Source organism: Arachis hypogaea, chromosome 8, assembly GCF_003086295.3.
Source record: "Arachis hypogaea cultivar Tifrunner chromosome 8, arahy.Tifrunner.gnm2.J5K5, whole genome shotgun sequence".
NCBI classification, from domain to species: Eukaryota; Viridiplantae; Streptophyta; class Magnoliopsida; order Fabales; family Fabaceae; genus Arachis; species Arachis hypogaea.
This window is the reverse complement of record NC_092043.1, coordinates 38,704,084-38,721,927: the sequence shown is the minus strand read 5'-3', so window position 1 is coordinate 38,721,927 and position 17,844 is coordinate 38,704,084. Positions and strand designations below refer to the sequence as shown.

Here is a 17,844-nt window from a genome sequence, read left to right as displayed (position 1 = left end):
TAGAAGTTTGAAATGAGGAATAAGAGAGCAATTATTTAAAGAACCAAAATATTATTTCTTTTTTTCAAGGATCATTTTTTATATAAATTAAATCTTTTGTGGGATAAAATGGTAGTTTATTCAAATTAATATAATAATAGCTCAAGGCAACACAATTTAATCAAGTAAGAGAATAAAAATGCAGCAATAAATGAATAATCAAAGAATTCAACGAAACAGTACACGAAATGACGGAAGTTATAAGGTGGCGGGTATATTCCCCTGTAATGCTCCTTCTCTCTCTCTTCCCCTGGATTACTCAGCCCAACTTCTCCCTCCTTATCAGCCTCTTTTGTTGGACTGTTTGTGTTCGTATACGTAGATAAAGAAAAAGACAAATAAGTTATTACATTTTTTGGCGGATATTTTTTTTCCAAAGATTAGCAAATACATTTAGTCCCTGAGCCTTTCAAAATCTTCCGTTGATCCTAACAAAAAAGTCTAATGTAGCTTTGATCTAGCCGTTATGAAAGCATACATGGCATGGATCTTTTTAAAATAGGACATATGCATCCTCTCATTTCAAAACGACACTGTTTTTTACCATGAGCCCTCCATACACACTCTAATGCTTCTATGTAATACCTATAACCCCATATCGCTCATAGATATACTGGAACCCTAAGAAAACAAACAATTAAATCCATGCCAACGACCAGGTCAGCACAACACAACGGAAGCCATGTCCGACTTTTCTATTAAGTCCAACAGAGTCGCTTCAACAGGGAGTAAATTTATCCAAGTTTTGGAGGAGTTAGGGACGTAAATGTGTTTTTCAATTTTTAAAAACAAAAATATCTAAAAAAAAATGTCAATGACCTATTTGTCTTTTTCTCTTTATTTTATTTTTCAGACACTATGTTTTAGATGTACCGCTGCTCGATGCTTCTCAGTCAACTTATCACATACAAGACTGTTCACTTCTCTATTCATAAATTTTATCCACAGTTAGTCAGTTACACTGAAAATATAATGCTTACAGAATTATTGTGTTGCCTAACAAAGACGAATTTTCCAAGAGATACAACATATATATACATACATAATGAGCATTTCCCACATTCTGCGTTCTAAATTCATTTCCATATTACAAGGTCCCAGGCCCTGAACTCTACTCAACTCTCAAATCTGATTGAGCAAAGTCATTTTCTCCCAATGTTTTCAGATCACATGCATTCTAAATTAGTCCTGGTAAATATAAGAAAAAGGTTAATAAAAAGAAATTCCAGATAATCGGATGAAGGTAGACTATGTTCCAATAAAACCATATCTCTTATATTTTAGCAAATTTAATTAATTATGGGCACATAAGAAGTATCAATGTATCACGTACCTCGATTGATTTCACTTCTGCAGGTACCTCGGACTCTGAGTTCCTTGCTTCTGATTTTTCATTTGAATAACTATTGAACGCAAACATTAATGTTAGAACAATTGCAAAGACTTTTACATGAATAAGAATGCAGGAGAAGCTGAAAATGTTTTACAATTAGTTTAGATAGCTATGGTTAATCAGCCTCAGATAAACTACCAACACAGTTTCTCATGAACAAGCAGTGACAGAATAAAGGTGAATTTTCTGGGATTAAACTTTCAGACCTAACTGTTGGACCAGTGAAGCGAACTTTAAAACAAGGCCAGAGGTATGAATATTTGGGAAAATGATGTGGCAGGTACCACTAGTTCACTTCCACCATAATGCTTTTCATTATATCAATTGTGGCATATGGAAACTTCTATATAAAAAATATTCCCCTAAAATAAAATGGGAAAGAAGAAGTCTTTTTAAAGAGCACTCTAAAGCTCTCTTTGAGGATGCACAAGTGGAAGATTTTTATGGAAAAAAAACAAGTTTCCAATGGCATTAAATTTACAAACACTTCAAAAATCTTCCACTTTTGCATCCTAAAGGAGTGCCCTCAACTAGTTAGCACTTAGCAAAACCAAAAAAGGAACGACATCATCCATCTTAGTGTCATCAAATTTTGTCCTAACAACATTCATGAATGAAAATTCAAAAATGCATGGCAGTAAAAATTGATGTTCAAATTTTAATAAATAATAATCAGCTATTCAAATTAAATAGATGTCGACATACGTTGAAAGTATGGTCACCCAAATGAGCTCTACACAATCCACCCAAAGAAGTCTTTGCTCAACTGGAATTACACCATAAGTGATGAGATGAGCAAATGGCCACAGCTTCCACCCAGCCTTTGTAAGAAAATAAATTTAAGAATGAATTAGAACAAACATTGAAAAAATCAAGTTTCTTATATTTCTAATTCTGAAGTTAATAATCATAGCAGGAACAGTTAGAATAAAAAAATTAGTTCACCAAAATGAACATAAGAAATGTTTTCAATGCAACATATGAAAGAGGAAAGAGGAGAAGTTTCTCTTACAGTCAGCATGGGGAAAAAGGTTGCCTTCAATTCGTTAAAAATGCTGATAGGAGAGTCAAGACGCAATAATGCAACTACAGTATAATAAATGCTGTTCCAAACTGCAGACCACGCTGTTTGATCAAATGCAACTTTGGCAGGAACCACCCACCATTCTTTGTAAGGAAATAGCTCCTGGTTTGGATAAAAATGAGAATAGCCATTTATCAGTGTATCATTACCATGAAAGTTAGCAATTGAACCACCAAGTCACAAATTACAAGATACGGCATCATAGTTTACCTCACAAAACTGATAATAGTAATGAGAAAGAGAGCCATGCAGAGTAAACCCAACAAGCCCTGATCTGAACATCCTAGCTCGGTCAAACTCAAAAATAGGTTTTCCTTCAAAGCACTACAATCATTGCCAAATGATTAAACCAACATTACCAAAAGGGTTGCCCCTTTGGCCAAATTAAGGCTCAAGTTTACATGAATTATACAGAGACTCACCTGTGCAATCCAGTCCCCAATGGAATAAACAACACCACTGATCACCATCTTTGCAAAAACTGGATTCGTCTTAAGAACTTCCTCATAAGCAGACCAATTATGCTGAGGTGCATACCGTAGTATCTCAAAAAGTGTCCATCCCTAAATGGCATCCAAAACCATGAGTCCAGCTAGAAAAAATAATAATTTCTTTGTTGTTCGTCACATCCAACAAGTCATTTTAATTCCAAAATTTCCACAAGAAGAAACCAAACTCATCTCAAAGTAAAACCTTCCGATCTCAATTGAAGGAGAACAACTGCTTCAAGTTATTTCACCTGAACTTGTAGGACTTAGTAAACTTGAATCAACTAGTTAACTACTATCATTTGATGAACTTGGACTACTTCACTTGTTATATTCTCATCAAGTTTTCATTATAAAATCAAAAAGACAATCTAATTCTATTATTCTTCCAAATTTTCAACTTAACAAAACGCACATACTATACTAAGCATTAACAAACAAAAAACACTGAACTTTCAGCTTCAGCGTTTACTTACATGCCAGTAATCATGATCAATGGTGAGGAGCTTGGTGATAGCGAAGGTTCCGGCGGCTAGGACAATAGTTGCATTGATGGTTCTATCCATAAGCTTCTCCATGCTCTCTTCAGTCTCATTCCCAATTGAAGAAGTCGAAGCAGAGGAAAACCCTTCCAACGATAACAAACCCTCGCCCGTTCCGAATCCACTCACCTGAGTCGCCAACTCGCCGTCGCTGCCTCCGCCTTCCACCTCCGCCCTGCTCGCCGCAGCTGCTCCGCCCTCCTGCTGGTCCGTAATGTCGCCGCTCTGCACCGATATCACGTCTACTTCCTCCACCGACGAATTCACCGCCGCCAAAATCCTCCTTTTGTTTCCCGAGAAAATTTGATTCCCGGAGAATCTCGACGCCGGGAAGCTCTGCAGCTTGGTGCCGGCCAATGATTTCGATTTCGATTTGGAAACCGGTGAGAGGAAACTGCGGGTTGGGATGGCGCTGTGAACCGAAGCCATGGCTGAGTTGGGAGGCCGAGTCAACCGAGCTCAGCTCCAAGTTTCGCCGGCAACTTTCTTCTCCGAGTTCGTCGCACTGTGAAACGCGTGCGTTTAATAGTGTTTTTGGTGATCCTGTGTGTCGCCCGTTTAGGAGGTTTGGTGCGGATTTGAGAGTGTTGTGTCACTATTGGTTATTAGTTATTACTATGTTTCGTGGTTTGAGCTGAAGTGTGTGATTGGTTGGGATTGAAGGGGTTTAGGATTATACAATGGGGTATGATTCATGAGAATTTATGTTCTGGTGATTGGAGAATACGTTGTTATTACTTATTGGTGAATGGCGTCCACATGAAAAAGGTGGATCCATTTGATATCAGAATAATTAATTAATATACCCTGCCAGAAAGAAAAAAAAAAAAATCGGCATAGTTGGGTGCATAGTTATCGGAGAGGTAAGAGTCAAAATGGTCCCTGAAATTACTCTTGAGGCTCAAAGTAATTCCTAAATTTAAAAATTTGTCGAGATCGTTTCTGAAGTTGATCTCCGATACTCATAGTGGTATTTCCGGTGAATTTTGTCTAGCTGGCGCAACCGAAAAGTTGATCTGACGTCATTGGTGACACGTTAGCAGCGCAACGGCTAGCTGACGTGGCGCAGTAAACATTTTGGACTCAATTTGGTCCCTAATTTTAGGTTGAAAACCCTAACTCCCAATTGACTCTCTTCTCCTTTCTTCTCTATCGCACACGTTGTTCTCCTCTACTCTCCGTCACACCAGATGTGAGTCTTCAATATCTTCTTCATCTTCTTCATCTCTCGTGACATTCTATTATACCATACTGATTAGTGACTGGGTTTGTTCTTAGCATGCTGATGATAATCTTTCGTTTGTAGACAAACACCATTGCAAATTATTCATGTTGCTGCAAATTTCCTGAGGATATGGTCGATATACTCCATGTATCGCTACTTAACCCAAAGTGGAGCTTCGGTTGTTCTTTTCTTGTTTATCTGCATAGCTCCTGCAGCAATCCTCTTTTTGATTTTGCAAAAGCCTTGGAAGGGCAGGTCACTTTCTAATACACAGGTAAATTTAACTGTTTTCATCTTAAAGCAGAGTGCTATATACAAACCAATACATTCATATCCAAAGGTTTTAGTGATATGAACAGTCCTTGACTAGTACCCTTTGTTTTTCAGGTTGTGTCATCCATAATAAACGGTGCTATAACAGCACTGTATTTTATCTTGTGGGGAGAGAGACTGAGATCATGTAGACCAGTTAGGTTGGTTTTAGTATGCTTGTAGAAAATTTTAGTTTGTAAGATTAGTGTGCCATATTATTAGTCTTTAACTATGTCTTTTTACTCATGCAGCATCTTGAATGAAATTCATTCGCATAGAACCCTGATAACTGATTTACAGTTTGTCATTGACCAATTGTTGTCAGCTGCCATTATTATATAGTTGTTTCTTCATTATATTAGTATTGCGCATATTGAGTGATGCTTGAAATCAGATTTTTAATTTTTTATTTATGAACTTAACATAGTTATTCTCTTTCTTACTAATTCAGAGCAATACTGTCTGAGTATTCTGGTGATGTCCTTGGGGTATTATCTACACTGTTATATGGGAGGAGAAGTAATTTGTGGAAAAAGGTGAAACTTTCAAATTGTAACATTCATAGATATATCTTACAACTGTGTCCTCATGATGCTTCTAAATGACCGTGGATTGTTGGAGCTCCCAGCTGCGTTGCTAGCGCTAGCCATAACGTGTGGTTTTCGAAGATGAAGAAGACATTGAAGACTCACATCTGGTGTGACAGAGAGTAGAGGAGAACAACGTGTGCGATGGAGAAGAAAGGAGAAGAGAGTCAATTGGGGGTTAGGATTTTTAACCTAAAATTAGGGACCAAATTGAGTCCAAAATGTTTACTGCACCACATCAGCTAGCCGTTGCGCTGCTAACGTGTCACCAACGACGCCAGGTCAGCTTTCCGGTTGCGCCTGCTGGACAAAATTCACCGGAAGGACGACTATGAGTACCGGAGATCAACTTCAGGGACGATTACGACTAATTTTTAATTTCAGGGATTACTTTGAGACTCGAGGGTAACTTTAGAACTGTACCCGTAATGAATTCGGTTATATGTCCGGGTCACCGAGTTATTGATTTAATCGATGGGTCATTAATTTATTCGATTAATCCGGTCATAATTAAAAAATATAAAATTATATAAATAAAATTAAAATAATATCTTAAAACTTAACATACAAGTCTTTACAAACATTAATAATCTAAAAATAATAATAAACTAGTTTCTAGTACAAAATATATTCTCAATTTAAATCAATAAGAACAAGTGAAAGATAACACAATCAGTAAATCAAGTTTAAGGGATGAGCTCAAAGTCAGTGCTTCAGTTCCATAAGAACACAGCAACTCTATAACAACACAGCAACCGGCAACAAACAACAACTCTAAAAAACTAAATACAACAACAGCAACCACCATTCCACCAAAGTTTCCTGATTCAACAAACAACAACTTTAAAAACACAGCAACTCTATAAGAACACAATAACCAGCAACAAACAACTCTAAAAAGCTAAATACAACAGCAGCAAGCCAGCAACCACCAAATTCAATAGCAGTTCTAACTAAAATTCGCTCAGATTCAACAACTAGTCTAAAAAATCAAATACAATAGTAATGACCACCAAATTCTATGACAATACTAACTAAAATATGCTCACCTGGTTAACTGGTTCCCAGACCGCGACACAGGAGAACTTTCTGATTGTATTTGGTTTTGTGAGCATTCTGACGACCACCGCCACCACCCGACTGACCCGAGGGAGCAGATGCAGAAATGCTGCTTGATTGGTTCTGTGAGCTTTCTGCCGCCGACGAAGTGAACGCAGGACAGGGATTGATGAGGTGAGGTCGAGACTGAGAGTGACGACGAACTGATGAGGTGAGGGGAGAGACGACGGAGTGACGAGGTGAGGCCGTGAAGGTGAGGGTGAGGCCGTCAGGAACTGCCAAGTGCAGAGCTCGAACGACAGAGAGACAAGATTGGCTGTGGGGTTTCGGGGTCGGGGTCTCAGATTAGGCCATTAAGCCATCAGGGGCAATTGAAGGGAGGGGGGATTAGCAATTAGGGTTTCAAGTTTCACGAAAGGGGAGGGGGAAACTGAGCAACGATGCCGTTTCAAAGGTTTTGAAAAAAAAATTAGCATGACTCGAACCGGGTTTTAACCGTGTGGATCACCGATTTTAACTAAAATCCGTCCAGTCGAATCGAATTCTACCGGGTTTAGTGCATGGCCAGTTCAACGAGTGGCTCGGCCCGATCAGGTGACCGATTTTTCGGTCAAATCGGTCAGGTCGAGCCGAGTTTGATAACAATGGTTGGGTGGGAAATTAATTTTCACAGGAAAAGAAGAGTGGTATATTTGTCCAGTATTCATAATCGGGGTGTTAGAAAATGTATTACTGCAGTGTCGTCAGAGATTCGTCAAAGCGTAAAGCATGTGTCATCGTCGGAGCAATACGCGGGGGCGTGTTTTATCTTTAGGAGGTGTGTAATTGGGAAAATATTAGAGTATTTCTAAAAATGTTTAGATAGGAATATATCGTATTCCTATGTTTGTTTCAAAGATTAAAAATATATTCTTAGGTAACTTTTATTTACGAGCAATAGAATTCTACCACATCTCGAAAATTGGAAAGATCAGAGTACAATCCTCCTTACTATGCCCATGCGAATAATATCAATCACTGCTTCGCGATTTTCAGCGGCTCCACACTTAAAGTTGGGGGCAGCATGTTTTACGCATCTTTACAGTAGATTTTCAAACGCAAATCTCACTCTCTCATAAGTATTTCGTATAATTTCACCATTATGATACACTACCAAATTTAAGGTGTCCTCTATCACACTACAAACACACTCAAACAATTCTCCTCTTCGCAACAAAATGGTAATAAGCTTCGCCTTATATAGGGTGAGCACCCAATACATAGATCACGTGTTGTAACACCAATGAATCATTCTACGACACATATATGTCCCATGTGTTAGAAACACACCTTCCATGTGCTGAGTCGGCATACCTCCATATGTTGTCTCTGTCCTATTTGACATGTCCACTTATTTGTAATTATACCAAATACTCCTTTATTTCCAACAAAAACATTAACAATATTTTCATATAAAAAGAATCATTCTAGTTGGGTCTTTCAACCACATCTGAAGGTGAAAAAATGACAGATATTTTTAAGATTTTATATAAATTTAATACTATTTTTTTTTTATTTTTACAAATTTTTTTATTTAGCTTTTTAGATATGAATAAAAATTTTTGTAGAGTAAAAAATTTGGTAAAATAGTAAAATAAGAAATTAATAATTTGTTAAATTAAAATAATAGGACACATATTTCATAAAAAATTATAAAATTAATAATAATTAACTCTTTATTTTATTATTTTATCAATTTTTACTTTAGAAGATCTAAATTTTTTAGGTCTATTTAGAAAGTTTCAAAAATTATTTTTTAAACGTTTGACATATAAAAAATAGTAATATTAATGTCTAGTACAATTTTTAAATTAAATTATAACTTTCTAAGAAGCTATTTTAAGTGTTTATGGAAAAGTTAAAAAAATAATTTCTCTTATAATAAATTTTTTTTATCACATTTTCTTTTAAAATAAATACTTTTAGAACTAAAAAACTAAATACAAAATAATTTTTTTATAAATTACTTTTAATATAATATATTTAAACTATTTTTTTAAAAAAATTTAATTAAATTATTTACTCAAATTGAACCATAATAAAACTACACAAATAAAAATAGCAATTAATATTATTTAAAATATATCTAGATACACTAATTTTCACAAGTGTCAATTCTTATTTAAATTAACGGTTATTTATTTTAGATGAAAGGAGGCTCTATCCCTTCAACCTGATAGATAATTCGTTACAAATTAAAAATTTTTATTTTAAAATTTATTATTAACCAACAAATTATTGCATATATAATAATAATAATAATAATAATAATAATAATAATAATAATAATAATAATAATTTTATATTTTTTAATAATAATATCATTATAATTTTTTTGATAAATTATAAAAGAATAATAAAAATTATTAAAATTTATTATTTAATTATTAATTAATTATTAAAGTTAAAAAATATAAATAAAATATATTATTAAATTATTAAACTAAAATAATTAAATTAATATTTAAAAATAATAATAAATTTTGATAATTTTTTTTTTTTTCGGTAAAGTTACTACTAGGAAGAGTCAGAATCTCTGGATAAGTCCAGTGACGATTCCGCCATGTAAAATACAGTAACCAATGGGAGACACAGTGCATGTAACATCATTAATTAATCATCATAAATAGGTCATTAAGCTTTGATCCAACGTGTCGCTGTGTCAGCGTAGACTACACTAGAATAGAAACAACTCACTTGAACTCGAAGATTGTAGAACAAAATAAAATGATAACTTTCTTCAGAGTTCTATCAAATGATAAGATCATTTTCTGTTGACCAAGCTTGACACCGGCCAGCCTTTCAAAATTTTAAGGTTATGGCTAAACATATATATAAATAAAAATAAAGTTAATATTTTTCTCGGTGTTTAATGCTTGCAACAACAGTAGATCTACGTTTTTAATTTTGTGAAATAGCCCAATAATAATTTAAGACCAGGCCAACTGCGTAAAATAAATACTGAATAATCATTGGCAACAAAAATGAAAATAGGAACAGGTGAGGCTTTAGCTTAATGAGATATTTTGGTGTCTTTTAGGCGGGTTTTGATCATGAGAAAAAGGCAAAATAAAAATTAATAGGGATTCTAAGTTCTTTGTAGGTTGCGTTAATATAAAAATTCTCATCGTGTGACATTTAAAAAAATTTAATAATGAGAATAAAAATATAATAAAATTTAAGTATAAATATTTTTTTATTTATTTTCTACGATATTTAACAAATGAAGGACTAATTCGTCATGAATTTGAGTTTCATTTAAGAATTTATAATTGGCAGTCAATGAGTTGTTACACATACGAGACGAAATTTAAACTCTAATAGTTACTTAAGCAAACGGTTAAGTTGACCATTTGACCAATTCAAATTGATTTAGATATATTCAAAATTTTTAATTAGAACTATTTATACATATTGATAAAAACTAGAAATATACACATAATCACTTATTATAGTATTTAAAATAATAAAAATATAATTTTACACACATAGTATCATATTTAAAATAACAAAAAATAATTTATAATGACTTTCTTTTTTATTTTTAACATGATTAAATATTATTTTTTATATATATTCTTAAATAATTATTTTATTTTTTATTATCTCATATTTAATTGTCAAATTTATTTATTATAGTCTTTATGGTATAAATAAAATTTTTAACCAAAATAATTACAGTATATTAATATATATAATATATTTTTTTGTCTTAAATAATTTTTAAAAAAACACTAATAATTTAAGTTGTATTTAATTAAAAATTTAAGTTTCAATTTAATTATCAATTAATTAACTAATAATATAATGAAGTTAATTATTACTATTTTTTGAATTTATTTTTTATTTTTTTATAGTAAATCAAATTTAACAATCTAATTATTATGTGTTAAGTTTAACAAAATATTTTTTTAACTTAAAATACAAAAGAATTATTTTTATTTTATTTTGAAACAAACATAATATAATAAGTGGTATATATAGTAATAGTTTTTTTTTTAAAAATTTTGTGAAGGCAAATGCCCCCTCTTCATTGAGTGTGACTCCGTCCCTATCTCCACTCTCTTCTATCGTCCTAAAAATTTTTAAAATTATTTTTGGTTAAATTTTTTATAATTTTTTTATTCTATAAAATTTTTAATTTTATCTGAGGTGGTGGTTTGCATATAATTTTCATTACAATCTCATGAGGCAAGTTCGAATTAAATCTGTCTATGTCCCATTCGTCATTTTGCTTGGTCCATTTTCACACTAGACTTTCAACATTCACAGTGTTCGAATTTAACGCTTTATTTACGAGAATTCTTTTATTCTGTATCCAATTTCATTCCAAAAAAGTGTAGATAATTCATTTTCAATATAGTGAATCGAACAACTTAAAAACGTAGGCCATAGCTTTATAACTTTTCTCCAAAATGGTGAATCTCCTCATTTTGCTAGCATAACCTATTTTTCTTGCGATACTTATTAAAAAGTATTTGAACCCATAGTGCTTTCGGATTCTCCGTAGCTTGCCAAATGATTTTTAGTAGAAAAGTATCATTTATAGTGTTGAGATTTTTGAATTCTAGTCCTCCTAAATGTTTCGATTGACAAAGGTCTTCCAACTTATGAAATGTATTTTTTTCTTATCTGGTTTATCTCCCCATATGAAGCTTCTTTGCAATTTTTTCACCTCTAAATAAGTTTCTCTTGGTACTCTTTTCTGTTGCATGCTGAAATTGAGAGCTGGGATTAATACCGATTGAGTTAGTGTAAGTCTTCTCACAAGTGATAAGCACTTACTCTTCTACCCTTTCAATTTGTTATGGACTATCTCTAGTATGTCTTTGAAGTTTTCTTTTCCTTTTCTGTTGCTAGTGATCATAGCCCCTAGGTAACAGCCTAGTCTCTTTATTTTTTAAAACCCAAATATTTAGTGATTTCATTCCAAATGTCCATATTAGTTTTTTAGAGAAAACAATGGCAGATTTATCTTCATTGATTTTCAGTCCAGATGCTTTGCAAAAGGTTTTAATCACCCTTGTCACTTCCTTAATCTGATCCATTATCGCTTCAGCAAACAAGAGAAGGTCATCCCCAAACATAAGATGGGATATGTCAGGTCCTTCCCTTCCCACTCTAATTGGCTTTCATAAATCTCTATGAACACGGTCTTCTATGAGGTGAGAAAGTTTGTCCATGCCGATGACAAACAGGTAGGGAGAGATGGGGTCTTTCTGTCTCAAGCCTCTTTTAGGTACAAACTCTTCCGTTCTATTATTATTCCAAATCACGCTGTAAGAAACCGTTTGGACACAATTCATAATCAAATTGACTAGGTGGCTTGGAAAATTAAATTCTTGAAGTCTTCTCATTATAAAGTTCCAATTTACCCTGTCATATGCCTTCTCAAAATCAATTTCGATGACCATAAATTATTTTTTTTTCTTTCATTCTTCTCATGGTGTGCATCATCTCCTTGGCAATCACCATGTTGTCTTGGTTTTTCCTTCTCAGGATAAAGCTAGATTGATGCGCCGCAATTTTGTCATTAAGGTGAGGCTTTATTCTATCAACCAGAATCTTAGTTATAATTTTGTAGCACACATTGTAAAGAGCAATAGATCTAAATTGACTTATAAACTCAGGGTTGTTGAGCTTATGGACAAGCGTCAAGAGGGTGGTGTTGCTTTGTTTTATCTGTTTTGGTTCGATCCAGCAGTTGTAGATGAAATTACAGAGCTTCCCTTTCATTATCTCCCAGTTGTTCTTGTAGATGAGAGACGGAAGTCCGTCACTTCCTGGTGCCTTGAGCAATTTGATGCTGAAAATAGCTCTTCTTATCTCCATTTTTGTAGGCATAGCTATGAGTTTCCTACAATCAGAGGTACTGAAATTAGACATCGAACTTGATAAATTGTCAATTGGAATAATATTTACCTGTTCTTGGTATATGTCTTGGAAGTGTTTGAGGACATGTGCTTTTAGCTCTTCTTCTTCTTTGATCCAGTTTTTCTCTTTGTTTCGAAACTTTTGAATTATGTTTTTCCCGTACCGACAGGATGGATCAAATTGAACTTTGATAGAATAGTTCAGGGCAACCCAAGAACTACTAGTTGTGGAGTAATTTTACAGAATGAAGAGGGGCGCTGGATAGCAGACTTCTCGCACAAAATCAGAATTGGAACAATTTTCATGGCGGAACTCTGTGGTGTGAAGAAGGGATTGGAGTTAGCATGGACAATGGATTTTCGAAAAATAGTGGTAGAAATAGATGATGGAGCAGTGATAAAGCTTCTCAACAAGGGAGAAAGTTTGGCCTCCCACCCTAATGCTGTGGTCAAAGAGATATACAAATTAAAAAGAAGAAATTGGAATATTCATTTTGTTCAAATATATAGAGAAGGTAATATGTGTGCAGATTACCTGGCAAAAAAGAGTTTAATAGTCGAAGCTGATTTTATTTTTTGGGATACACCTCCCCCTGATTGGTGCGCGACATTAGAACTCGCACAACTTAACCGGTAAGTGCACCAGGTCATCTAAGTAGTACCTCAGGTGAGTGAGGGTCGATCCCACGAGTATTGTCGGACTGAGCAAGCAATGGTTGTCCAGTTGGACTTAGGCAAACAGTAAAAAGAGTTGGTGTTGTTGTAAATGCATAAGATGATAAACAAGCAAGTAAAGGAAAACAGGTAAAGGTTTGGTGTAAAACAATGATGAGAAATCAATTAAGGTTTCAGAGATGTTTATTTTTTCCGGATTAAAACGTCTTATTAACTATTTTAACAATGAATGATTCATTCTATGACAAACCATAAGTGATTAAACCCTAATCTCTTAGTGATTTAATCTCCTTTAATTCTCATCAAACGCCAATCTTGTGGTCACTCAATTTTAATTAGAGGATTAAGTTCAGAAAGCTAGTTTAACGCCACAAAAACCTTAATTACCCAAAGCTAACAGGATTTTATGTCACATATCCCAATTAGTTCATGTAATTAGCAATTTAGGAAGAATTTATTTTCAAGCTGTAGTTCAAGCGAGATAACTCTCTCGATAATCACAAGAACTCAAGTAGAAAAGGGTCATACTCTCGTTCCACCCAATTCATAAGATTAAAAACGAAAATAATCCTTAAAATTAAATCAAAACATTAATTAAAATAGAAGAATAATAGTTCTAATTCATAGAAATAAACAGAGCTCCTAACCTTAACCAAGAGGTTTAGTTTCTCATAACTTACAGAGAAAATAGGGTTCTGAAAGGTGCAAAAGGAAGAAGATAATGTTCCAACCCTTTACTAGGGTTAATCTTTTCCTTTAAATACTAACCTAATTTTCTATGGGAAATAAAAATAAAATAAAAGAATATTAAATACTAAACCTAAAAGATATTGTTTGTAAATAAAAATTACAAAAAGAAAATAAAATAAAACTAAGAAGTGTTAAATCCACTTGGAGGCTCAAAGAGGTGTGAACCGGGCTGCTGCTGGCGTTTAACTTCAGGAATGGGCGTAAAATGCCAGGGGAAGAGTGCAACGTTGCTGGCCAGTGCCCCTTGCTGGCGCAAAACGCCAGGTGGGCATTCATCGCCCAGGAGGGTGCTGCGAGCATTTTCCTTTCTTGCTTCAGTCTTCTTCAAACTACTCTAAATTTCACTTAAAATCATAAAAACACAAGAAAAACTCAAAGTAGCATTCAAAGGTGATTTTTGCACTAAAATCAAATAAAAATAAATAAAATCTAACTAAAAATAATATGAAAATAATAGTAAAAAAAGGGGTATAAGATGCTCACGCATCACTGGTCTTGGGAGGATTATTAGTGATGATGAAAGAGGTGTTACCTTACCCTATTTAGTTTGTATCTAGGTTTTCTTTTGGACGTTTTAGCTCTGATGAGAATAAAACGGAAAGAAGGGAAAGAAAAGATTGAATTGTGAAGAGATGGTTGAGGATGGAAAGATATAAATAGAGTTATTCTCCAAGACATCTAAGGTGTAGAGACACCTAAATCATAATACACATATCTCGGGTGCTGAGACCCAAATTACACGTTTGACCATATCTCAGATGTTGAGACCATAATTACAAGTTCTACACGTATCTCAGATATTGAAACCCAATTCCAAATTCAAGCTTATCTTGGATGCTTAATATCCGATCTACCACGTCACACATATATCGGGTACACCTTGGATATGTCACGGTGTCGTACCGTCACAGCACGGGGTCTTAGTCGTCAAGATATGCTTGTTTTTTCACTTCACCCCTCAGTATCCAAGATGTGTAACCTTACGCATTTATGTAATTAGTTTATATTTTATATATTTTTAATTGATGTATTTATTTAATTTAAATAAAAAAATCCAAGATTAGGGATATTTCATTTATCGGACAAAAAAAAATAAAAATAGAAGAATATCAAATTACAAAGTGAGAAGTATTGTATTTTTATTTTTATTTTTTATTTATTATATTTTATATTAATAACTCAAATTTAGAACTTATAATTTAAGATTCAAAATATAAAATTTAGATTTTAGAATTTAGACTTCAAAATTTAAAAAATATTGTATTTCTTATCTCTCTCCCCACTCTTCAAACAAATTGACATTTGTCCCGCCAAATTTACTACTAAAAAATTAAGCTCTAGAATGATAAAACTTGTTAGCCAAAATTTAACTTCATAATGATATACACAACAATCTTATTTTACAAAATTTGAGTTTCTTTTGTACATAATCTTTCATTTTTTGAAAGGGTATTTTTTTAGTAAAATTGTATGGTCAACAAACAAATAAAAGTATCTATTTATAACATCGTAAAGCATATATCTAGAAAACAAGATTAAAAACCAAATTTACGTGTATATATAATTCTCTTAAATTAAAAAAAGATAAATAAGTCTCTGATTTTTTGCTCTACGGACATTTTTGTCTTTGACAATTTGAAAATACTTTAAAGTCTCTGACCCATTTAAAAGTTGGACATATGCATCTCTCCGTTCATATGGATCCGTCAAATCCAATAAAAAAGTCTGATATGACTTCTATTGTGTTGACTTGACCATTATGAATGTACACGTGGAGGAAAAATTTTTAAAACGGGACAAATTAGTCCCTTTCATCAAAATGGTGCTGTTTCAAGCTGGTTTTGAACTCTGTCCTCATGATCTGCTCGCTATCCTGAATGGCAGCCTCACTCACCCGTTCTTCTAGAAGCCTTTGCCTCAGCTTCTCTGTCGAGACGCCCACATTGTCTAGTGACGCCATTAGCTCGCTGTTCGAGATCCTTGGAAGCATGTCCTTCACCGCTTACAATGCCTCCATTCATGCCGTCCAATCCTCTATGTCTGCTATCAAGTGCATCCTCTTCGTTACCGTAAACATTGAAAATATCTTATTATCGGATTTGCTCTCTCGAATCGTCGAAACCTACACGCAAAGAAATTCACATATAGAAATAATAATATAAAACAAAGAGATTGAAAATTTAGTATGAAACCTAAATTAGAGTGAAAAATAAAAAAAAACCTTGAGGTGGATTTCCCCAAAGGGCCTTTGAGTTTTGACGATGGTGTTGGGATTTGAAATTGCGTTGCGAAAATATTGCACAAGCTTATTTGATTTAGAAACGTTGACATTATAGCTTGTAAAAAAGAAATAGAGAAGTAGAGTTGTTGTGGAAAAGGAAAAAGTAGGATAAGGATGGAGACGGGTCTCCTGGAATTGGCGGAGGAAGGTGGTGGAGCGGCGAATGGATTCACAAATACATTATTGTGCAAGCTTTTTTTTATGCAAAACATTGACATTGTAGCTTGTAAAAAAGGGAAGTGAATTCTCTCCAGTGGAAAAAAAAGGGGATGATATCCAATGTTTGATCTTACCATTCATTGCTTTCTCTCTCTTATTTAATTTTGGTCCTACTTATAGAATTAAAGGTGAGAGATCACACTATATTCTCTTAAGTGTTACAAAAAATGGAGAGGATCCATTTCCGTAAAAAAGAAATGGAGAGTGGGGTTGATGCGAAGAAGTAGGAGAGAATGCCGTCTTGGAGCACAAACCACCATGGCCTCCATCCTTCGCCATAATTCACACCCACTTGTATAGTATTATTGAGATTCCATTTCCAATGAGGTCGTTGATCTTCACATCACCAGCCACCACCGGCAGCAGCGGTTGCTCCTGCTGCTATTGTTGCTGGCTCTCCCGCCCGTGGTTGCCGTTGTTGTTGTTATTTTGTTGCTGCTGCTGCTGTTGCCACCACCGGCAGAGTGGTTGCTTTCATAACTGTAGCTGAATCGGATTTGACAGAGGCGGCAAGGAGAAGAGGCATGGTGAAGTCCGCGAGGTGAGACGCGGGTGTAGGTTTTACTGGAGAAGACGGGAAACGACACCATTTTAAAGAAGGGAGACTAATTTGTCCCGTTTTAAAAATTACTCCTCCACATGTGCATATGTAACGGTCAAATCAGCACAACAAAAGTCACATCATACTTTTTCGTTAGATCTAACGGACTCATAAGAACGAAAAAGGGGGATATATGTCCAATTTTTAAAGAAATAAAAAATTTAAAAATATTTTCAAATGTTCAAAAGACAAAAAGTCAAAAAATTATTTAGGGAAAAAGACATATAGGTCCCTGACTTTTTAAATTTTTGACAAATACATTCCTGACAAAATTTAAATACAAAAAGTCCCTGACTTTAACAAACGGAGGATAATTTAGTCCTTCCGTCTATTTGCCTCTCATACACCAAACGGAACTGGCTGACGTGGCTGAAACGGCGTCCAGGTATCCGTTACGGTGCCACGCTGGAAGGAAAATAAAGTTCGAAGGACAAATAAGTTCTTGACGTCATTTTACAAATAAAGTTCCAAGGACAAATAGGTCATTGAGAATTTTTTTCAAAATTAATAAACTCCTTTCTTAAATTCTCTCATTTATCTCTCTCCATTTTTATATTTCTCTCTACTATTTTTACTCTATATATAATTATATTTTATATTAGTAATTTGACAAATCAAAATATGTCATTTGATATTTTTTTACAATTAAAATATTTTAAATGTAAAAGTATACACAT

General features: G+C 33.9%; 2 protein-coding genes across 2 annotated transcripts; both read right to left on the bottom strand.

Annotated features, from left to right (window-relative positions):
* Positions 1-937: 937 nt before the first annotated feature.
* Positions 938-4,337, bottom strand: LOC112707367 (uncharacterized). The gene is made up of 7 exons (XM_025759074.3): positions 3,481-4,337; positions 2,939-3,079; positions 2,727-2,840; positions 2,445-2,618; positions 2,138-2,253; positions 1,373-1,442; positions 938-1,227 (listed from the first exon to the last, which is right to left on the bottom strand). The coding sequence occupies exons 1-7, from the start codon at positions 3,973-3,975 to the stop codon at positions 1,222-1,224; spliced, it is 1,116 nt and encodes a 371-aa protein (XP_025614859.1). The 5' UTR covers positions 3,976-4,337; the 3' UTR covers positions 938-1,221.
* An 11,530-nt stretch (positions 4,338-15,867) lies between these two features.
* On the bottom strand, positions 15,868-17,092 carry LOC112705356 (oxysterol-binding protein-related protein 1C). Its single transcript, XM_025756191.1, is given in 5 exon segments — positions 15,868-16,188; positions 16,288-16,371; positions 16,784-16,852; positions 16,855-16,902; positions 17,018-17,092. Coding segments are annotated over 5 exon segments (597 nt in total).
* Between the last annotated feature and the right edge of the window lie 752 nt (positions 17,093-17,844).